This window comes from Rhinatrema bivittatum, chromosome 3, assembly GCF_901001135.1.
Source record: "Rhinatrema bivittatum chromosome 3, aRhiBiv1.1, whole genome shotgun sequence".
Classification (NCBI taxonomy): Eukaryota; Metazoa; Chordata; class Amphibia; order Gymnophiona; family Rhinatrematidae; genus Rhinatrema; species Rhinatrema bivittatum.
In genome coordinates this window covers 452,116,475-452,140,786 of record NC_042617.1, presented here as the reverse complement: position 1 = coordinate 452,140,786, position 24,312 = coordinate 452,116,475, and the positions used below count along the sequence as shown (strand labels likewise).

The 24,312-nt window shown below is 41.2% G+C and overlaps 1 protein-coding gene across 10 annotated transcripts in view; it reads left to right on the top strand.

Moving 5' to 3' along the window:
* Positions 1–24,312, top strand: part of ROCK2 (Rho associated coiled-coil containing protein kinase 2) — a 442,704-nt gene that overhangs the window by 288,078 nt on the left and 130,314 nt on the right. For 9 of the 10 annotated variants that reach the window (XR_003855695.1, XM_029595908.1, XM_029595907.1 and 6 more), the window contains 10 exons: positions 69–228; positions 5,995–6,055; positions 8,230–8,241; positions 12,194–12,285; positions 12,665–12,713; positions 13,403–13,538; positions 15,617–15,708; positions 16,327–16,573; positions 19,123–19,229; positions 19,327–19,486. Coding sequence is in view for 9 of the 10 variants with exons in the window: in XM_029595908.1 (XP_029451768.1) it covers positions 69–228; positions 5,995–6,055; positions 8,230–8,241; positions 12,194–12,285; positions 12,665–12,713; positions 13,403–13,538; positions 15,617–15,708; positions 16,327–16,573; positions 19,123–19,229; positions 19,327–19,486 (1,116 nt within the window). In the remaining variant the exon portion in view is untranslated. The remainder of the gene's footprint in view (positions 1–68; positions 229–5,994; positions 6,056–8,229; positions 8,242–12,193; positions 12,286–12,664; positions 12,714–13,402; positions 13,539–15,616; positions 15,709–16,326; positions 16,574–19,122; positions 19,230–19,326; positions 19,487–24,312) is intronic. The other variant, XM_029595904.1, reaches the window with a different exon arrangement.

The following is a 24,312-nucleotide window of genomic DNA, read 5'->3' as shown; positions in this document are numbered from 1 at the left end:
GGTTCTGGAAGAAAGTTAATCTGGTGAGAAAACTGATTAAATGTATCATTTGTTTTCTTTTCTTGTAGCTGCTGCGCCTGTGGTGCCCGAGTTGAGCAGCGATGTAGACAGCAGTAACTTTGATGATATTGAGGTTGATAAAGGAGAAGTAGAGACCTTTCCAATCCCTAAAGCCTTTGTGGGAAACCAGCTGCCCTTTATAGGATTCACCTACTATAGAGAAAATTTGTATGTGGAAGGTTTCAACTTTTTTTGCATTTAACATATTCTGCACTTTTATTTGAATTCCTCTTTAAATTTGCTTTCACTTTGTTAGTTTCGGTACCTATAGAGAAAAGCTTGTTATACAATTATGCTTTGTTTATTTGATTGCAAATTAGTTGTGCAGTTTTAGAGACCTATGCTCTAAAACTCCTGCTAGAAAGTTTTAGTGCAAAGAAGCTGTGTTTGTTAACCTCTGGTCTGTGGACTGACAGTGGTCCCTGGCAGCATTTTTTCTGGTCTGTAGAGTAGCAGTCATTGCAGGAGGAAGCAGACCCATGCTGCAGCTCTCTTCTTAGGTGCTACAGGTACTGGCTTCCACCCGGTCACCAGTAGCCCACAAGCAGGATATTCTTTATTGTCCTAAACCTCCAGGACAAAATATCCCAGTAGCAGCTTCACTCCAGGCCCCTCAGCACTGCACACTGCTGCTGCTTCTGGGTATACCAGCACTATTCAGTTCTTCACTATCGCTGGCACTGAACTACTGATTCGGCTCAGCTGAGCTCCAGCCTGCCCCCAGCTCTGTAAATAAACCAAAAAAAATCGAACAGGTTTATTTATTTATGTACGTATTAAAATATTTATATGCCGCATTATCCATTGTTCTAAGAGGCTCACAAAGGCCATTCATATATCAAAAATTAGAAAACATAAGTTAATAAAATCAATAAGACAGCTTATATAAACATTTAAAAGCATCATGAACATAAAACCTTAAATAGAAATAAAATCTTGTCAAAAATATATAGAATACACGAACAGTGATGGATTTTGTTCCTGTTGCCCCCAGCTCTCCCCCCAAGGTGGAATAACAGGGAGCATGAGTTCTAGGGGAACAACCTCATAGTCTCCTGTGGCAAAAATGTTAACCTTCTGAAGCAAATTGAGAAACATTTCTATCTTTGATATTACGTTCTGAGCATACAGTTGTTTTTTAATAATTTATTTTATTTTTATTGGATGAAGAAAAGTGATCTCTGGTATCTGGACAGGGGGGAGACAGGGAGAGGAAGTTCAGGACTTGGGGTGAGGAGATGGGGAGGAGTGTGAGAAAGAGGACTTAGGGATAAGGAATATGGGAGATGAGGATGATTAGGAATCTGGGATGGGGAAAAGGAGAGAGGCTCTTTGATTGAGGAAGGGGAAGAGGGAGTAGGAAGGTTTGGGGAATGGCTTCCAGAATCTTGAGAGAAGGGAGAGGTAGGAATGAAGGAAGAAAAGGAGGTTCCAGGATCTGGAGGATAGAATCCAAGATCTAGGAATGGAGGATCTGAATTGAATGGATAGGGAGGGGGAGGAGGAGGGAAGGTATCCCTACCATGCCTGGGACCTGCTCTTCCTTATATCTGCTTTCTAACATCCTACCCAGTATGATAAGACATACCAATACACCCACACAGATGGCACTAAACCCTTCTTTCTCATGCACATAAATACTGCCCCCTACCCTTGTTCCCCTCTCTCTTATACACAGACATTTACTTTCCAGCCAATCACCCACTAATGATTTCTACTCAGCCCTTCCTGATTTCCCCAAAATGATCCCCTTCTGCTCTGTCTTGCTGCAGGCTGTCCTGCTTGCTGCTTGGAGGGGAGGGGCTGGATCAGGAAAAAGAGTGCTATTCTCTGTTGAGAGAGGTTCAGCACAGCTAGAAGGCAGCAAATTTTCAGCTAGCCTGCTTCCCCCTATATTTTTGTTCCCTAGGCATAGGCCTAGTATGCCTATTGACAAATCCAGGTCTCTCCATGAACAATAAAACAAAATAGACATATACAGAAAAGCCACCCACCTACCAGTTGGAACTGGAGCTCAGCTCAATTAGAAAACCTGATTAAAAGAGCCAAGCCTACCAGCTAGGATTAAAACTCAGGCAAATCGAAAAAACCGATTAAAGCCCACCACAAAGGCTGCTGCATGCATAGGGACCTTCATTTTTGTTTTTTGTGGTTCTTTATTTTTTTGGGGGGATTTATCAGGGTTTATTATAAGTGGAGAAATATTATTCATCGATTTTCTGAGTGTGTGTGTATATATATATATATATATATATATATATCGATTTTCTGAGTGTGTGAAAATCGATGAATAATATTTCTCCACTTATAATAAACCCTGATAAATCCCCCCAAAAAAATAAAGAACCACAAAAAACAAAAATGAAGGTCCCTATGCATGCAGCAGCCTTTGTGGTGGGCTTTAATCGGTTTTTTCGATTTGCCTGAGTTTTAATCCTAGCTGGTAGGCTTGGCTCTTTTAATCAGGTTTTCTAATTGAGCTGAGCTCCAGTTCCAACTGGTAGGTGGGTGGCTTTTCTGTATATGTCTATTTTGTTTTATTGTTCATGGAGAGACCTGGATTTGTCAATAGGCATACTAGGCCTATGCCTAGGGAACAAAAATATAGGGGGAAGCAGGCTAGCTGAAAATTTGCTGCCTTCTAGCTGTGCTGAACCTCTCTCAACAGAGAATAGCACTCTTTTTCCTGATCCAGCCCCTCCCCTCCAAGCAGCAAGCAGGACAGCCTGCAGCAAGACAGAGCAGAAGGGGATCATTTTGGGGAAATCAGGAAGGGCTGAGTAGAAATCATTATCAGGGTTTATTATAAGTGGAGAAATATTATTCATCGATTTTCTGAGTGTGTGTGTATATATATATATATATATATATATATATATATATATATATACACACACTCAGAAAATCGATGAATAATATTTCTCCACTTATAATAAACCCTGATAAATCCCCCCAAAAAAATAAAGAACCACAAAAAACAAAAATGAAGGTCCCTATGCATGCAGCAGCCTTTGTGGTGGGCTTTAATCGGTTTTTTCGATTTGCCTGAGTTTTAATCCTAGCTGGTAGGCTTGGCTCTTTTAATCAGGTTTTCTAATTGAGCTGAGCTCCAGTTCCAACTGGTAGGTGGGTGGCTTTTCTGTATATGTCTATTTTGTTTTATTGTTCATGGAGAGACCTGGATTTGTCAATAGGCATACTAGGCCTATGCCTAGGGAACAAAATATAGGGGGAAGCAGGCTAGCTGAAAATTTGCTGCCTTCTAGCTGTGCTGAACCTCTCTCAACAGAGAATAGCACTCTTTTTCCTGATCCAGCCCCTCCCCTCCAAGCAGCAAGCAGGACAGCCTGCAGCAAGACAGAGCAGAAGGGGATCATTTTGGGGAAATCAGGAAGGGCTGAGTAGAAATCATTAGTGGGTGATTGGCTGGAAAGTAAATGTCTGTGTATAAGAGAGAGGGGAACAAGGGTAGGGGGCAGTATTTATGTGCATGAGAAAGAAGGGTTTAGTGCCATCTGTGTGGGTGTATTGGTATGTCTTATCATACTGGGTAGGATGTTAGAAAGCAGATATAAGGAAGAGCAGGTCCCAGGCATGGTAGGGATACCTTCCCTCCTCCTCCCCCTCCCTATCCATTCAATTCAGATCCTCCATTCCTAGATCTTGGATTCTATCCTCCAGATCCTGGAACCTCCTTTTCTTCCTTCATTCCTACCTCTCCCTTCTCTCAAGATTCTGGAAGCCATTCCCCAAACCTTCCTACTCCCTCTTCCCCTTCCTCAATCAAAGAGCCTCTCTCCTTTTCCCCATCCCAGATTCCTAATCATCCTCATCTCCCATATTCCTTATCCCTAAGTCCTCTTTCTCACACTCCTCCCCATCTCCTCACCCCAAGTCCTGAACTTCCCCTCCCTGTCTCCCCCCTGTCCAGATACCAGAGATCACTTTTCTTCAGCAAATAAAAATAAAATAAATTATTAAAAAACAACTGTGTGTATATATATATATATATATATATATATATATACATATATATATATATATATATATATATGTGTCAGGGAAGCCACCTAAGTGGTGGCTTCCCTGACACACAGAAATGAGGCTACTCTGAACTGAGCATATGCAGCTCCTCTTGACTCCTGTAGGGAGAGCATGGCAACTATTAGGATGGGTCTGAGGCATTTGCACAGCTGGAGGGGAAGAAGGGGGGTGGGACTTGAATACAGCAGATTCTTTTTTTTTTTTTTTTGCACTGGCTTCTGGCTGTGATGGAAGGAAGGTGTTGAAACGCATCTGCAGCTCTTCAAGTAACATAAAATTAGGGTGAAAATCAGTTTAAACCAATTTTTTACCTTTGGGAAAAATCCAGGAATTTGCAGGTGAAAATTGGTTTAAATTGAAAATGAAGAACCCTATGCATGCAGCAGGCCTCTTAAAGGGCAGCATCTACCCCCACTGCCACCAATGTAAGTATAGCTCTGGGTGCAAGAAGCACATCTGCTTTGTCATAAGTCTTGTAATTAAAATATTAGGGGGTGGCTGGATTGAGACTGGGGAAATGTCTGAAGGGGGGGAGGGGGTGTATATTTCCCCTCTGCACTTTAGCCACAGGAAGGAAGTCATCCTCCCCACCTCTTCAGGTGTCTTCCCCAATTCTATCAGTCATCCGATCCACAATAATTTAGGTCTTCAGCCAGCCAGTCCCTGGTATCAGAAAGATGAAGAAATACTGTCTAAAAAGCCCCTGTGCTAAACAGCCTGAAGTGAAAAGACTGGTCAGTTTGGTGGATTTCTGTCCTTCCTCTCCAACACAACACAGACAATAAACAAGGTCCCTATAATCCTTGACTGCCCCTTGCCCCCCCCCCCCCCACTCCCCTCCATTTCCAAAGTTGGCAGGAGGAAGATGCATTTTTCCAGGCCCAATCTTCTTCATGAACTTCATCAGAAGAGAGGGGGGGTGGGGGGATAGACGTAAGCTGGGCATGGAGGCCTTTTGATCTTCTGTATGGGGCAGCTGAGCCCCTTGATCTTGTGTGAGGCATAGAGGCCACCTGCTCTTGTGTTGGGGAATGGGAGTACAGGAAGCTCATTTAACTGGAGTGGGGGAATGCAGCATGCTGGCTCCTTGATCTGGCACTTGATGGAGGGTACGGATCCAGTTTTGATGAAGGGGTTAGCATAGTGGATTTTGAGACAGTGTTCCAACGCTGCTTCTCAATAATTTCCCCAACCACCCAAGGAGTGGCAGTGTTTGGAACGTTGTTACAAAGGATCTCACATGGGATGGAATGCAGCTCATGGGGGGCAGGGGTGTGTGAGAGAGATTATCATGGACTGTATGGCACAAAGGGATTCAATGAATATGGGATGGTGTGTGACTCTTAACACGGGTTCATCCTGGGACTCCTCATAACTGGGGTGGAGCTGTTAATTTTTAAAAAATAGATTAGCAATGAATCCTTGTTCATGCACAATGGATATTCTTATTTTGTGTGTGTGCGCACATATATATGCACATGTATATTTGATGTTTTATATATTTATAAATATATATATATAACAGCTTTCAAAAAATGTTTACTATATAGAGTATAGTAAAATAATTCAGGTACTGTAGCTATTTATTTATTTATTTAGATTTATTTTTTTTTATTCCACTTTTTGGCACTTCAAAGTGTACATCAAAGTGGATTATGTTCAGGTATTGTACACATCCCCTTAACTGATTTATGAAAAACAAAACAGTTTTAATTTTGAATTACAAAAAGTCTTACCGTTCCCTTTGGCCAAGAACTAGTTGTATTTGAATGGAAAGAGCAGAAGTGCTGAGCAGAGTTTGTGTCTCTTGTAGACTGATATGGTGGAGAGAATTGATTGTCTGGTTGCTCACTATGGAGACCTTGAATGAGAGATGTATTCTTCTTGCAGGTTGCTAAGTGACTCTCCTCAGACTCAAGCTGAAAATGATGCCCCCCCAAAAGTTAGCAATGTGAGTGAATACTTTTATTTTAACTCAGCACAGCAATAAATATTGAAGTTGTTTTGCAGTGATTCTCGTTTTTGAACTGGATTTAGATCACAGTACCTCAGATAGTTATTTTGAAATCATTTGTACTCTAAATTTGTTTTGCTCAACTCTGTTAATGCAAGGGTTCCTGTGCAGAAGCATTCAAATATCACATAATTAAGGATGACATACAGAGTATGAAATATTTAGTTTAGTTAACCTGCATTTGGGTTCATATGTGCTTTCTCTTGCAAGGGAAATATTAGTTGGATTGAAAGCTGTACATACTTCACATGTTGAAAAATTAATGTTCAAGTTAACTGAGAGATACTGTAAAAAATTAAGTATAATATTCAGTAGTGCAGCAAGTGGACAATTTACCTGGCTAGAATTAGCTGGATAAATTGTCATGGCTATTCATTGGAGGGCTGCTTATTGGTGCTGTGCTGAATATAGTCCTAATTAGCTGGATAATTTTATCTGCTTAACTTTAGGACTGCTCTTGAGTACAACCAGACTTAGACCTGGATTCTCTAATACCTCCGGGCTCTTTGAATCGCGTGGTACAGGGGGACGGGGGGGCGAAGCGGGGGACGGGCCTGCGAAAGCCGGCAGCGATCGCACCTCTGCGGTGCGATCGCTGTTGGCTTTCGCACCCAATATCGCCATCATAAAAGGTGGTGCTATTGGGCACGAAATTGGCAGCGAAAAGGGTTCTTACCTTTTCACTGTCCGCGATGTTTTCACGGCCTCCGCCCTGGTGCTGCCCTGACTCCTCCTGTTCTGGTCTTGACGCCTCCCCAATTCCGCCCCATTTAGTGATCGCACGCGAAAAGGGACTTTTCGCGTGCGATCACTTTGGAAAATGACCCTCTTAGCTGGGTAAGTTATCCAGCTAACTTGGAATTTCGGAATTAACCAGATAAATCATCCAGCTAACTTAACTCCTCCCTGGAATGCTCTTGGAATGCTTCAAACATATCCAGCTAACTTTTATCTAGCTAAACACTTAAGTCTGATAAGTAAGAGGCTTTTAGGGCAGTGAGAAATGTAAAACTCATAGTTTGGCTAAGTCTTGAGCTTAGCTGGATAAACCATCTGAAAATTGACCCCACAATATTTAACGTTTTCTTTAGGGGTAATTTTCAAACAAATTTGTATGTGTAAAATACTGTTTTACATGAACAAATGAGGTTTAATGAAATTGCCTGATGTGCAGTTAATCAGTAAACTTGCATGCATATATCATGTTTGTGCATATATTTACCCAGGTTGTATGAAGGTGTGGGTGGGGTGGAATTTTCTTTTATGCGCATATTTTTTGATTTTGAAAGATAGCTTACATGAGAAATTTATGCAGTTCAGATAGCAGGTGTAACTTGTGTGACTGGCTTTGTGGGATAATTTTTATAGTGAATATACATATATTTGTTCCCATTGAAAACCGGGGTAAATAATTATGAATGTATTTGCTGTATAAGTTATCTATGATATTAGAAAATTACCATATATACTCATGTATAAGTCGAGAAATGTATGCCAAAAAAATCGGCATAAATGAGCTCACCCGACTTATACATGCGTATACCCCAAAAGTCCTCCCCCATGTCAAAAACAAAACCAGCCCCAACTCATCAAAGCCCACCATTGCTCCTACCATGTGACAGGGGCCAGCCATGGCACCGGTAGCCCCTGTCACATGGTAAGGGCAAAGGGCTGCTGGTACCATTTTGTTTACTGACAGCTGACAGCCCAGAAGCGGCAGATCGCTCCTGGGCCTCCTGCTGGACCACCAGAGACTTTGGTGGGTCGGGGATGTTCGGGAGGGGAGGGATTGAACAGGGAGGGCAGTCATGGGGGAGGGAGGGAAGGTGGTGGGCTTTGATGGTTTGGAGCTGGTTTTGTTTTTTGACATGGGGAGGTTTTACCTGCGACTTATCCACGGGTGACGGGTAAATCTTTATTTTGGGGCCCAAAAAATACCCCGACTTATATGTGATATCGACTTATACCCAAATATATATGGTGCCTTCTTTAACTGTATATTGATTTAATTCTAGATTAGCTTTAAGTAAATATTTCACTTTGATTTTACAAAATGATATATAGAATGTACTGATGGCTAAGAAGTAATTTTTGTTTTATTCGTTTTGCAGGACAGTCAAGAGGTGGGTCTTTCATTTTTTTTTTTACTTACCCAAGCTGATGAAGCCAATAAAGGGCTGACACAAGTAGTTCATTGCTTCAGAGGGAATGATGCTATTAGGAATGAGTGTTTATCTGATATGTACTGAAAATTCAGTGGGCTCTTTTGTGTACGAAACCAATCTGAAATAATATTATCCCAGGAAAGGATAAAATGTAGCATTTGTCTACTTGGATGTTATTTTGCAATTCTTGTCGGGCATCTGGAATCCATCCCTTAAATCTGAAGCCCATATCTATGAGCTTATAGTGCTAAATAATTGCTGGGGATAAACATACCAAGAACATTTTTTTTTAAAAAACAAGTATTACTGCTTCAAAAGTAGAAATGTTGCAAGGAAGGTTATAGAATAGGAAAATCAAATCATTAGAGATCTGAAGTGGCATACTCAGACTTGCAGATGTTATATTACTTTGGAAATTAGCAACTGCAAAGTACAAGCATGAAACTTGCCTGTGTTTTTTGGGCTCGCTTTTTGTGTGGCCTGCTATATGGGGACAAAAGAGCATGTGTGCACATTTGAGAATTGTATATATGAGCACCTACTCATACTCGCCTACACAAATGCCTCTTCTTAACCCGGCTAAAAATGTGTGCTGTGGAAGCCCACTCATGCTTTTATTTGGGAGGAGGAGGAGGTCAGTTTTCGGAGACCAGTTTACCTGGGTAAATTGCATTGAAAATGATCCTCCATATGTATTTATCCGAGCTTCAAATAGTATACATTTTGGGTTTTTTGTCTTTTTTTTTTTTTTTTTTTAAATAAAAAGCACCCGGAGTTAGTCATCAGAAGTAGTTCTTTACAAGACTACACATTCTTCAGATATGAGTGAGGCTCAATGCCTTACATGAATGCAATGTCACAGGTAATTCAGAACACACAAAAAAGTAACCACAGCAAAGAGAGATACAGTCTGGCGGATGGAAGTACTCGGAGGGATTGCAACTAGGAGACATTAAATGCTACTGTGAAATATCTGGTGTGATGCCTAACAGAGGTGCCTGTTGTGCTGTGAACAAACACAAATATATGAGTTACACCTTCAAATTGATTATAGTGTGCCCCCCCCCCCCCCCTTGGTCCTGGCTATGAATTACCCCTATGCCTGGGGTGGGGAGTACCACATGATAAATTATATTTACTAATATGATTTATCTTTGGGTTTGTAGCCTGAGTGGGAGATGAGACAAGGGTCCCAGTCACCTCAATACCACAATTCTGTGCTCTTCCCAAACAACCTCTCACTTGTGACACTACAGACCAGATAAAATCATCACACCAGAATAAAACCATAATTAACCCTTTTACTAGTACTATGTAAGTAAATAGTAAATCCAACCAGATCATTAAATGGGAAAAGTACAGTAGTGAATATAATATAAAATTGCAGTTTTCTTATTTTAAATCAAGCAATGCAAAAATAAAACTGGTTATGGCCTGTTAACCAGGGCAGCCAACTTACTCATATGGATAATAAAAAAATAAAAATAAAAATAAGGAAAGCTGATAGAGAGAGGTTATGGGGAAAAGCAGTGAAGTATACAGCTTTTAAAAATTCTTTACCCTTGAGAACTCGAGGGGAGGGGGAGAAACAGATCCGCCACAATGTCACCTGTTTGTAAAGGCTGCACCCTGTCCTAAACACAAAATTGTGTGGGGGAAAAAAAGCAATCAAGAAGATGAAGAAGAGCCTCTTGATGGAGGATCTGGGTAGATGACAAACCAAATAGATGAACACTAGTGTGTGAAAGGTCTCTCTCTCTCTCCTGGGGAGCTTCCCCAAATGTTTTACTTGATACTAAACAGAAAGCAGGCTTGTTTTCAGTCTCTTACAGATAGACTACAGTCCACCAGTTTTTCTTTCCCATTTCCTGCTGGCAAGGGTTTATGCTTGACTTCGGCTCAAAGGCTGAAGCAGTTAAGATGAGATGCTGAATTTGTGACAAAAGGCAAGGAAATAAACCTTCTCCCACCTCTGCTAGGATATTCTCTGTGCAAAGTTTAGATTACTTAACTCAGTCTCTTAGGAGGGTGATCCAGCCATGTGCTCCTGGGCCTGGATATCTCTGGAAAGGAAGCCTCTAGGCTCGTGGCTCCTCTGTCCCTTGTTAGGATTTTCCATGTATCTTGGCTACGAAGCAAGAACAGCTGTCTGTCTCTCTATTTCCTCAGAACGCAAATTTCTCTCTCTTCCTCTTGATAATTAGCTCTTTAGGCGAAGAACTGATTGCAGGGATGCCAGATGTACTCCTCTCTTCCTGGCTCTTGGATCCAGCTCCTGGCTATCCCCTACCCCATGCACAGACAGAGCAAGCCAAATTGCACCTTTTGTACCTTAAATGCTCTCTCAGCATTCCTTTGGCTGCTTCCTTTGCTGGCTGGCTTTGTAATGCTATTCTCTGGGCATGCTAAATAGTACAGCCCTTTCTCCAACTTGACACTGTGAGTGCTGGATGCTGGCTCTTGCAGAACATTTGTCATTCACAGGAGAGCACATGGGTTTTGAAACTTTTATATATTTTTTTTTTACCTTGTCTGCAGTGGCTTGCAGTCTCTGAAGGATTGAAAACCCCTTTTTGACAGGTCTAAAACACATCACTCACATCCAGATGCAGCTCAGTTAACATTGTAAGGCTCCAACACATGGATAAGCTCTTTGGGCAGGAATCCAGTTTATAGTAGCTTGCTACAAAAGCATTATTGATAATAGAATGGTAGCTGCTTAAAATCATTTGAATATGCAGGAATATTATAAATTAAACATGCATATAGATATGAGTACAGTGATATAACCCCGAATAGCATATGATGTAAGGGTGAGTCAGGTACGAAAAACACCTGGGGCAATATTTAGATGGTTTTTTTTTTGTTGGTCAGTACATAATATAATATTGCATTCCATGCCTTTATGTTAGCTAAAGTAAGCATGTTATTTCCCAGTGCACAAGATTTCCAGCATAAAAAATTGAAAGAGTTTGTTGGGGGGAAAGAGTACACATGGTGATGTCATGTTCAGATCTCCACACATATTTGTGCTATATACTTTGCACCTGCTCCCATGAAGATACAAATTATGATGTATAATTGCATTGTGTGTGCGGCCTGAATTTTCAAAGGGAAACTATGCAGGGATTTCATAAGGAAATTTGCAGGCCTGCGATGTTTCATAATTGCTCTCATAAGGAGGGGGCATCAAGGGCAAACATCTCTCTTAAGGTAGGGCTTTCCAGAACTGTACTTATGACTCCACATGCAGTCAGATTTTCAGAATATCCACAACTAATATGTGTGAGATAAATTTGTGTACATTGGAGACCAAGTGTATGGAAATTTCTCATGCATATTGTGGATTTTCTTAAAATCCCAAGTACTGGGCGGGTCAGCAATATAGATGCGGAATTTCTGTCCTAAGGCTTATGTAGCAGTTGAAAAGAGCTCATGGGACTATGTACAAATGCTGAAAGTATTCCTCAAAGGCAGTGGCCTCTGGGCTAGAGCATATTAACGACAGTAGAAGAAAATAGATGGGCTTAATTAATGTTTGGATAATTTCCTTTTGGTTAAGTATACGTTATTTCTCAATAATCTTTGACTTACTATAGTATTACTTTTTTAACCTAATGCAGGCTTTGTACTACACAGGCTAGCCACATATAAATCAATGCAGGAATAAAATGAGTGATTAATATGAGACATACAGATAGAGTAGGAAAAGGAGTTTATGCCCCCAAAGTTAGGGGCAAAGCGAGGCATACAAGGAGAACCCACTGCTGTGCTTTCTTTTCTCTTCTGAGAGTAAATATATTCTTGTATTGCAGACCTGGTGGGCCAAAAGGCCCTTATCTAGTCTTTGTCGTACTTTATCTATATTATGCAAGGATATTTAATGTGTTGACCATACCTTCTATTGCAGCAGTCTGTGCAGCTACAAAAAAAACTATACCAGTTAGAAGAGCAGCTCCATAATGAAATGCAAGCCAAAGATGAGTTAGAGCAGAAATACAGGTAAGAGACTTAACATGTGATGCTATTCTATGCATCTCTGAAGCTTAAAGTTAACAGTAATTAGGCAACAAAAATTATTTGCAATATTATGCAGTATCATCTAATCTACACATCCTGTGCTCTTTTAATTGTAGTACTTAATTTTAACCTGCTTTTAAAATCTTTTTTGGCTCTTAAGAGATAACGACATGTATATGTGTGTGCTGATCTAGTTTGGTTGTGTAGTTTTGAAATGAACCTCATTGATGATGTGTTTTTAATGTATATACCCCTCAACAAACAGTTCAAACATTCATATAGCTCAAACAATGTTGTCTCCACATTAACAAAAATGTTTGATAAATTGTACAATACCATCTTTTACCTCTTAATCTATTAGATCTACCAATATTCGTTTAGAGAAGACGATGAAGGAATTCGACGAGGAGGTAATATATTGCAATTCTTGTTGTTTTTATAGAGTTTTATTTTAAAAAATACATTTCTTCTGTAGATGTACATGATACTGGAGTTCACTAGTTATGAATAATTTCATTTTTGTGCACAAGTGTCTTCTGCAGTTTTATTGCCTGCTGTAGAGTAATTTGTTTTCTTAGTATTTCATGCCTTGGACACATTTTTCTTTTAAGCAGCTGGAGTTAATAGTTGCACTCGAGATGGATAGTTGACAGACATGTTGTCCTTCTTGCAGTTAAGATCTTTATTTTAACAGTCAGTTTCATTTTATTAGGTATTTTTTCTGTGTTAAGCATGAGGGAGAGTGGGCTTTGCTTTCACTTTGAGTGGAACACTATGTGCATTAGCTGTGGAAAGACCCAATTTCAGATGTAAGAGTAGGATGTACATGGGGAGGTGATATATTTGGCAATGGAGAAGAAGGGAGGTTAGTGCCAGGGACCATATGTGGTAGAGGTTGTCAGCTTGTAGACTACTATTCTAGCACTTAGCCGAGAAATTGGAAGAAGGAGAAGAGAAAAACAAGGTAAACGTTTTTAAAAATTCAGAATTATTGATCAGATTTTGATAGAACTATGGATACTTACTTTTTTAGCTTGGCTTTTGTAAGCTGTACTTCAGACATTTAAACAGGTCTTCATTGATATGTTTTATTTTTCAGGTAAACTCAAGGAAGGTTCTAGAATCTACATCAAGACAACTGGAGCGAGAAAAAGCACTACTTCAGCACAAGAATGCAGAGTACCAAAGGAAAATAGAAAATGAAGCGGACAAAAGGCGCAGTTTGGAAAATGATGGTAAATTTTGCAATGTGTTGTAAACTGTGAATTCTGTTTGTCTGGTTTCTACTAGCTATAAATTTAAAAATCAAACAAAAGTAAAAACAATAAATATTTTATTTTATTAAGTAATTAACAGAAAGCATATAGAAACTTTAGGGAACCTCGCTATAAACTACATTGACAGTATATTAGATGTCTCTCATTACTCAACTAGTTGGTGATTTCATTATCCAGGAAGGTAGATAGCTGGGTGGCTGGTGGACATGAGGATAGCTTAGTAACTTGCCTGCCTGGTGCGAAGGTGGCGGATTTCACACATCATAAACATAGGATTTTAGATAGTGCTGGGGAGGAGCCGGCTGTCTTGGTAAACATGGGTACCAATGACACAAGAAAGTGCAGGAGGAAGATTCTAGAAGCCAGATTTAGGGTTTTAGGTAGAAAGTTGAAATCCAAAACCTTCAGGGTAACATTCTCAGAAATGCTCTCTGTTACACATGCAGGACCCCAGAGGCAGGCAGAGCTCCAGAGTCTTAATGCGTGAATGAGATGATGGTGCAAGAAAGAGGATTTTAGGTTTGTTAGGAACTAGGCTACATTTTGCTGGGGGGGGGGGGACGACTTTTTCCAAAAGGATGGACTCCACCTTAACCAGAGTGGAACCAGGCTGCTGTCACTAACCTTTAAAAAGGAGACAGTGTTTATTATACAGCTGTTAAACTAGATGATGGGGGAAAGCTGACAGTCCCTCAGAAGTGCATGGTTTGGAATGATACTAAGAGAATGAAAATAGGGCATTCTAGCAGAGAGAATGCAATAAAAGCCAAAGTGGACCAGGTGTCTTTAAGTAAAGAGCAGAAAGATTCCGAAATTACCCTTGTCAACCGATGAGCAGGTTGTTAATACAAACAAAAAACATACTTTGAAATGTCTAAAAAAATAAGATGGGAGATACCTGATATTTTGAAAAGAGGAGAAGGAGTGAAAAGCATCTCTAAGGAAAATAAGCCTTTATTATCCCCCTTGGAAGATTTATCTGGCTTTTTGGAGACCTCTCAGGAAGAGCAGATAGAGAGGAGGGGCATATTACTGGTTACATTTGCAATATCTACAGAAAGAGATACTGTGTTAAGAAATTTTCTTAAAGCAAGGAATAAATTATATCTGGGGGAAAGAATCTGGGTTTACCCAGACGTGGTAAGAGTCACACAAATTCGCAGGAAAAAATTCTTAAATTTGTGCCCTAGAGCACGAGCACTGGGGGCACAAATTTTGGTCAAATTTCCTTGTAAATGTATTTTGACAATAGATAGTATAAGGTATGTATTTCTGGAACCTGAACAATTAGAGAAATTTTTGTCCTCTAGAGAGGAATCTATTTAGTTCTTTCTGTAAGTGGATCCAGGATTATAAATGATACCTCCACTACTTTCTTTACTTATTTATATAAAAATTGGAATGAAATTTCTGCTCTATTAATTTCCTAATGAATCTTTCAGATTTCATAGTATGATATAAGGTAATAGTATGGAAGTATATGTCTTTTTTTCTTTTTCTTTTTTATAATCTGTTAGTAGAAAATGTACTATGCTATACCTTATGGTAAGGTTTAATCCTTATTTGTATGTAAGTTGAAAAATCAATAAAGAGATAATTTAAAAAAATAAAAAAATAAATAAAAAATAAGATGGGAGAGTTAGAGTGTGTAGAACTGGATGAAGAGGTAGATATAATTGGCATCTTCAAGACCTGGTGGAAGGAGGATAACCAGTGGGACACTGTGATACCAGGGTACAAATTATATTGAAATGATAGGATGGATCAAATTGGTGGAGGGGTGTCAATAAATGTTAAAGAGAGCATTGAGTCAAACAGGCAAAGTTCTGCAGGAAACAAAATGCAATGTTGAATCTTTATGGATAGAAATTCCAGATGAAAACAGGAATAAAATAGTAGTGGGGGTGTTTTATCGTCCACCTGTCCAAAATGAACAAGCAATGAAATGATAAAAGAAATTAGGAAAGCTAAGGAAATCAGCAGCACAGTAATAATGTGTCTTGAGTTTGCCTCTGATTTATTATTATTTTGATCAGTTAACAGTTTGAAAGATCAGCTGGATGATTTGAAAAGGAGAAATCAAAACTCTCAAATATCCAATGAGAAGATTAATCATCTACAGAGACAGGCAAGTTTTGTTCTTTCCCTTTTAATGCTGTGGCCAGGGATTGTGCTTCATGCTGTGTAGAGGAATCCATGTCTGTTTCAGCATCCCAGATTCCCTGGGCAGCATTGCCCAGCCTTTCGATTAAATCAGGATTCTGCTGATTTGCATTTATAGGTGAAAAGAAATATCTAGAAAGGAATTGAAATGGCATGGGAAAATGTAAATCTTCCCTGTCAACATTTCATATAGCTGTGTTCTACCTTGGCACAAAATGTGGTGGTCTTTAATTTTTTTCAGTCATTTTCTGGTGTTAGACTTTTTTTTTTTTTTTTTTTTTTTTTTTTTTTTTTTAGACAGAGCTTTCCTCCATGAACACTAAATAGGTGTACCCGATTGCGAGCCAGTGAAATGTAGTCATGTGTTTTGCATATTGAAGCAGTAGTGTGCTGTAAATATGGAAAGAACTTTTTATAAAAATGAAACAGTGCATTTATTTAATTTCTTTTCGGACATTCTCCAAGCCATTTCATGCGTGGCATTATATCACATCTATCTTTATAAGGCTTGGTATATGGTAAATGAGTTGTTCCATGGGGAAGGTGTTACTAAACTTGATGGGGGGGTTCTTTCCTGGCATAGCTGGATGAAGCCAATTCTCTGCTGCGGACGGAGACTGACACTGCTGCTAGGCTGAGGAAGAACCAGACGGAGATGTCAAAGCAGATCCAGCAGCTGGAAACCAACAGCCGTGAATTGCAGGACAAAAACTGTATCCTGGAGAATGCCAAGTTGAAGTTGGAGAAGGATTTCATCAATTTGCAGTCTGCTTTGGAGTCTGAGAGAAGAGATCGGACGCATGGATCAGAAATTATTAGTGATTTGCAAGGTATGGGAAAAGCGTGATGTATGCCTGTACAGATAAAAAAATAAAAGAAAAAGAAAGAAACATCTCTGCCACTCAGATACAATTGTAGAAACATTTAACATTTAACTTGGAGGAGAAGTCCATTACCTGCTAGTAATTAAGTTGACTTAGAAAATAGCCATTGCTATTACTAGCAACAGTAACATGGAATAGACTTAGTTTTTGGGTACTTGCCAGGTTCTTATGGCCTGGATTTGCTACTGTTGGAAACAGGATGCTGGGCTTGATGGACCCTCGGTCTGACCCAGTATGGCATGTTCTTATGTAAAAAGAAACAACATGGGTCACTTAAATTAGAAAACTTGGCCTATCTTTTCTTCTGTTTCTTGTATCTTTTGCCTCTTTACTGAATAGAGTGCAAGAGAGGCTGACATAAGACTATATTTGTTTTCTTCTTGGCCATAAGTAAATATCAATTAAATACACAATTTACCAATTAAGGAAGAAAAATGCGAACAACTGAGGCTGATCATGATAGATGCATAACTTCCATTGACATATTTATCAAAGTCCTCAACAGTGACCATTCATGTGTATGTCATATTCTTCCTTTAAGTCATCTTCTAATGTAGAAATCTTGTTTGTCACCTTCTTTTATTGCCTTTTAATTTTATATGTTCCTTTTTAAATCAAATAGTTATAGACTTTCTGGATAGATTTGTGAAATATCTTGCCACTGAAAACTTCATGACTCTGCATCTGACAGAATAAAGTCTCTCTTTCTAAAAAGAGGACATAGCATGACTCCATTTATTTGTTAGTAAAGGATTTATCTTTCATAACACTGGTCTACATTTGAAAAAAGTTTTCTGCTGACCTAATTATTTTTGCTGATTTTACCCAAATGAAAGGTGCTGATTCCAAATATGAAGTAAAAAAAATATGCAATACGTCAAATTTTTTCACAAATGACAAATGTTTGATTAAAGGTTATAAAGTCGAATATCAAGCGTAATAAGTTCTGAAGAAGCAATAGCACGTAATATATTTGTTTCATGCAAAAAACGAGTCTATCATCTAACAAGAAAGCAATAGTTGTGCACATTTTAATTGTTAGGGAGAAATGTTCTCGTTTTGGATGCTCTGGAATAGTTATAATCAGGGTTGTCATGCTGTAAACACCAGCAGTAGTCTGCCATCATGTTTGTTTCCAGCTGCCTTGATATCTATGTTCCATGGTCTTGATTTCTTGGTGGAAGCTTTCTCCTTGGTCTTCACTCATAGTTCCAAGATTTGAGGGGAAGAAGTTCAGGTGGCTATCAAGGAAATGCAATTTGACACTCGTGCTTGCTCCCAGTCTTTGAAAAGCAATCAACAAATTTTGAACTAAAAGGTTATAATTTTCGTCCCTGAAGTTGGTCACCCAGTTTAACCCTGAAATATGCATGATAAGCTTTTCGGAGAAAGTCAGATATATTTGACCTTTGTTTGGGTGTTGTAAAACAACCACAAATGTAACAGAATATATCAGGATCATTCTGGCGCACCGTCCATGATCTATTCGAGTGTCGGATGACATATTCAACAAAAACAGATTTAACAGAGTTAAATTTGCTGTGACTTCTAAGCCTCTTGAACGAATGAATGCTGCCGTCAGTTTTTACGCTGCTTATATAGCCATAAAATACCAACATCAGCAGTTTTAAACTGTTTAATAAGCAGTCTTCTTATTGGTTATACTGATTGCGTATTCAGCATGTCTTTCTGCGCATTAATTATCTTTTTGCCTATTCATATCTAAATAGTAATGTTACGTTATTGCTATAAGAGTTTATGAGTAGACAGTGTTTTGTGGAAAAAACCGGACGTGACTGGAGGAAACGGATGGGATTTTTGGATTCAGCACACTAAAATACATAAAGATCACATGTTATCTTGTAGTCAGCAAAATTGATGTAGACCAGTGTAATAGGATGAAAATTTTGAATCCTATTCACCATGATTTTATGGGTCTTTTAAATGTTTTACTATATGTGGCCATCTTTGCACTCTTTTTCTCCAACTCTGCTCTATGAAACTTTGCCTGTGAGTTATGTGCTATTTTGATTATTGACTTACTTAAATTAGAAAAAGGACATCCAAAATCTTTACTGTGTTTGTAAGTACTAAATGAACTTTCGGTTCTCTCCCCTTTCTCCTTCACACCAAGCATTATTGTCACCTATGATTCCCCTTCACACTCACATAAGTCTTTCTTTCTCTGGTGTCGCTATATTAGAAAAAATACCGCATATTCTATGAAACACAAAAATGTCGGGCATTGAATCTTGAGGTTTGACTGACTTTCCATAGACCACTTGATGATTACTATCATGATTATTTATGCGTGTACAGTCACTCTTTGCTAGCATAGAACAACATGGAAGGCCATTAATTATTCTTTGTTTTTTAATAGTAACAGTTGCATGACATAAACTGTCACATATAGTTTCAAGTGTGATTTTCTGGATTCTACAATGAATAGCTGAATGTTAACTTGCTATCTGCTAATTTTTTTGGGACACTTTTAGGTCGAATTACTGGTCTAGAAGAAGATTTGAGAAATGTTAAAGGCTTGTTAGCAAAAGCAGAGATGGAGAAGAGGCAGCTGCAGGAGAGGCTTGCAAATTTGGAAAAGGTATTGAAATATACTTGCTGGGGGGTTTTTTTTTGGCATGTCATTTACCCCTTTTTTGTTAAATTTATTGCATTCTCATTCTTTGAACTTTTTAAAGGAAAAAAACAACATAGAGATTGACATGACCTACAAGCTGAAAGCCCTGCAGCAGAGTTTGGAGCAGGAGGAAGCAGAACATAAGGCTACTAAAGCCAGACTGGCAGACAAGAATAAGATATATGAATCTATAGAGGAAACGAAGTCTGAAGCCATGAAAGGTACATTGCACAAGGTGGTTCCTGCCCAATAGATTACTCACTCTTCATATTTTTAAGTTTATATATATATATGTGTGTGTGTGTGTATACATAAAACATGTTGTTTCATAATCTAAGATGAAGAAAGATTTTAAATTCTATACCACCAATGCACTTTGTTTTTGTTCTGAAATCAACAGCTAGCCTTCACAGGAGATGGTTGGGATAGCAATAGGAGTGAATACAGCTCACAGATCACTGCTACAATGGTAACAAAGCTACACTAGATAAATGTTCAATTATTGGCAACGGGCCAAATGTACTAATAAATGTCCTCCATTTTGTGTCAATGGGGAGAAACGGTTAGTACATCTTGCCCAATGTTAGTTGCCACAAGACATAATTACTGCAAAATCTCTGTGTTATGACCAATAACATAAGAACCTAATATAAACTGCATAGCAGCAACAAAGACCTGATAACTCTAACCCACAAACTGCAACCAGACAAGTCCAGACACCTAGGTTATGCTCCCCAACCAGCAGATGGAGACAGAACAATTGGTTTTTATTTGCTGACATCTCCCCTTAATAAAGGCCCATGCTAATATTCTCTGTCTTCAACAGATGGTAGGTAAATATCCCATGCTGTTCCGAGTCCTGATGTAGGCCGGGTGAAGGAAATGTTTTCGATTGCTCTTGGGGATGACAGTGGCTTGGCTCCCTTTCCCGATTGAGATGCTGCTGAGGTGACTGGTTCCCTCCCTCAGTAGAGCATTTGCTGGGGTGATAAGGTGCTTTCCTGGACATACCCAGATTATTCCAGACCAGTGGGTTTATGCATCCCTACCAGCAGATGGAGGCAGAGAACAAACCTTTGAGGCACTGCTACATAATCAAGTGCCACCCGCAGTCCCTCAGTATTTTGCAGATGGTAGAGGTGCAAACCTGCAGTCCTTGACTGATCTGGAGTTTCGAGAAGTGGTGCAGCTCCCTGAGGTGCCATATTCAGTTTGCGGGCCATCCCTCGGGTAGAGCCGGACGAACAGGGGGGTTGGATACCTCTGGCTGTTTCAGCCCGCTGTTTCCGGGTCCCCTGATAGCCAGGGGATTGGCTCTCTCTTTGCGCCCCGATGTCCCCTCGGGCCTGCCGCTGGACTCTCCAGGAAAGTATCCCCGATGGCAGAAAAACTGTGGGCAGAAGTCTGCAAGGCCTGTGGGACCTAGTCCACCTGCCTGAGTCCCCTCTCCCTGTGCACAAGTTGTGCTTCGAGGGGGGGGGGGGGGGGAGAGGTTCTCCTCCAAGGGAGCTAAGCTCAGGAGGGCCTCCTGATCGGGGGGGGGGGGGGTCCACGGCAGGAGTCAAGGTGGGGTGTTCCCCACCTTGACTCCACCCAGTAGCCCTGAGTGGGCATTGGGGGGCCCGGGAAGTTTTTGCCTGGAGTTTATTTTGCTTATGCACGACGCCTTTCTGGCTAGGAAGGCAGGTGCTCAGAGGCCCAGAGAGAGGTCCTCTGGGTCATCCAAGAATCCCCACTCAGGGTCTGCTGGCTCTGTGTGTCATGTGGCCAAGCATAGTGAGTCATGGGACCCTCGTCTGGACCCTGTCCTCAGGGACCTGGATGACTTGGATCAGCTGCAGGAGGACCTGGAGGTAGACTTGGGTGTTGGTTTGAGTCCAGGCCATGATGTCAGCAAGGATAATCCGGATACTGTGGATGGTGATGACCCTTGGGTAGTTTGCCTATTTAAAAGGGAGGAACTGTACCCCCTCATCCCCCAGGAGTAAGATGAGCTGGGGGTCAGGTTGGATCAAGAGGAGTCAGGCAAGTTCGTCAACCCCGTTCTTGATGGTCTGCGGGGTCCTCCCAATGCTTTTCCCATTCCTAAGAAGATTCAAAAGCTCATTAGGTGGGAGTAGGATTTCCCAAAAGCGGGCTTGAAGGTGGGGAGAGCGATTGTCCAAGCTAGAGCTCTTGCTGGAAGAGCATTTGGATTGGGTGGATGCGGCAGTCTCAGCAGTGACCAAGAAGACTACCATTCCGGTAGTGGCGTCGGCTGCATTGAAGGATGTTCAGGATCACAAAATTGAAGGGCATTTGAAGCACATGTTTGAGGTGTCTGCCTTGGATCTCCAGGCGGCCGTTTGTGCCAGCTTGATGCAATGCACCTGCTTATGTTGAATTCAGAAAGCACAAGAGCAGGCATCAACAAGAGTGTTGTCCCCCGATCAGGAGGCATACCTGGAAGCGGGAGTGGTTTATGTGGCGGATGCGTTGTATGACCTCGTGCGCATAGTGACCAGGAGTATGGTCTTGGTGGTGTTTGCGAGACAGCTCCTGTGGCTGCGTAACTGGTCGGCGAACATGTTGTCCAAAGACTCAGTTATGTAGTCTGCCTTTTAAGGGGAAGCTCCTTTTCAGAGAAGATCTGGATCAACTGATGGAAGTCCCTGGGTGAAACCAAGGGCCATAGGTTGCTGGAAGACAAAAAGGGCAGAAAGAAGCCTTATTTGTCTCGTCTGCATTTTCGCGAGTCGAGATAATTTCGGTCAGAGATAGGGGCCGGCTCTTCAAGTTCCAAGCAGTCATCGGGTCACCAGCAGTCCATTCAGGGGGGCTGGCAGATCCGCCAGAGGGTGGTTCTGGTCAGGGGGCCAGAGCTGGCAAGCTGTCCCAATGATGCCAGGCTGGCCCACTCCTCTCTGATGGCGGTAGGGGTCAGGTTGTCCCTTTTTTACGAGGAATGGGTAAAAATCACCTCCGATCAGTGGGTTCTGGAAGTGGTGAAAGGCGGTTATGCCTTAGAATTTTTGCGGCCTCCCAAAGAAGCTTTCCTGGAGTTGCACTGATCTTCCCGAAACAAACAGGAAGCGATAGAGGGAACTCCTCGAAGGCTGATAGACCTGGATGCCATTGTGCCAGTGCCACCCAGTGAGCCAGGGGCAGGGAAGATACTCCATTTATTTCATGGTTCCAAAAAAGGAGGGCACTTTCCGTCCCATCTTGGTTTTACAGAAGGTGAACTTGAGCCTGTGAGTGCCATGCTTCAGGATGGAGACACTGCGTACTGTGATTGCAGCAGTCGCCAAAAGTGAGTTCCTGGCATCCTCGGATCTCACAGAGGCTTATCTACACGTTCCCATTTGGAAGGACCATCAGAGGTTTCTGCGCTTCAAAGTGCTGGGTCAGCATTTTCAGTTTCAGGCTTTCCCTTTCGGCATGGCTATGGCTCCGGCTCCTCACACCTTCACGAAGGGTGATGGTGGTCATAGCCGTGGCCTTGAGGAAGGAAGGGGTACTGTTCCACCCATATTTGGACGATTGGCTCATCCGTGCGAAGAAGGAGGAGGACTGCGCTTGTTCGGTGCGGCGAGTGATGCAGACCCTGAGCGACTTGGGATGGGTGATCAGCGTGGCAAAAAGCCACTTGATAATGGCTTACACATTGATAGTGGATAACACATTGAAATCGTCGGTTCAGTGTGCTGCGGCAGTCAAAAAAGCAAACAGAATGTTGGGAATTATTAGAAAGGGAATGGTGAATAAAACGGAAAATGTCATAATGCCTCTGTATCGCTCCATGGTGAGACCGCACCTTGAATACTGTGTACAGTTCTGGTTGCCGCATCTCAAAAAAGATATAATTGTGATGGAGAAGGTACAGAGAAGGGCGACCAAAATGATAAAGGGAATGGAACAGCTCCCCTATGAGGAAAGACTATAGAGGTTAGGACTTTTCAGCTTGGAGAAGAGACGGCTGAGGAGGGATATGATAGAGGTGTTTAAAATCATGAGAGGTCTAGAACGGGTAGATGTGAATCGGTTTTTCACTCTTTCGGATAATAGAAGGACTAGGGGGCACTCCATGAAGTTAGCATGTGGCACATTTAAAACTAATAGGAGAAAGTTCTTTTTCACTCAAAGCACAATTAAACTCTGGAATTTGTTGCCAGAGGATGTGGTTAGTGCAGTTAGTATAGCTGTGTTTAAAAAAGGATTGGATAAGTTCTTGGAGGAGAAGTCCATTATCTGCTATTAATTAAGTTGACTTAGATAATAACCACCGCTATTACTAGCAATGGTAACATGGAATAGACTTAGTTTTTGGGTACTTGCCAGGTTCTTATGGCCTGGATTGGCCACTGTTGGAAACAGGATGCTGGGCTTGATGGGACCCTTGGTCTGACCCAGTATGGCATGTTCTTATGATTCCATCTCAGTCTCTCGAGTATCTAGGAGCTTGTTTCAACACCCTGAACGGCTGAGTATTCTTGACGGTGGACAGGGTGCGGAAGTTGCAGGAGCAAGTTTTGCAACTGCTGCATCTACAGTACCTTGAGTGTGGGACTATCTGCAGGTTCTGGGATCCATGGCATTGACTTTGGATCTGGTTCCATGGGTCTTTGCTCATATGACACCCCTGCAGAAGGTGCTGTTGTCCTGGTGGAAACCAGTGTCGGAGCAGTTTTTTTTCCACTCCCTCTTCTGAAGGAGGCCAGGATCAGTCTGGATTGGTGGCTGTCGAAGAGCAATTTGGAGAGAGGAATGGACCTCGAAATCCCATATTGGGTGGTGGTGACCACGGATACCAGTCTCAAGGGCTGGAGAGAGGTGTGTCTGGGCTGTTCAGCCCAGGGTCTGTAGTCGGTGGTGGAGAAGACCTGGTCTGTCAATCGCTTGGAAACTAGGGCAGTCCTCAGAGCCTTGGACATGTTTCTGCCCCTGATCCGGGGCCAAATTGTGTGGGTGTTGTCAGATAAAGCAACAACAGTAGTGTACATCAACCTCCAAGTAGGAACAAAGAGCCACGCGGTGGCATGAGAAGCACAGCTGCTCTTTGTGTGGG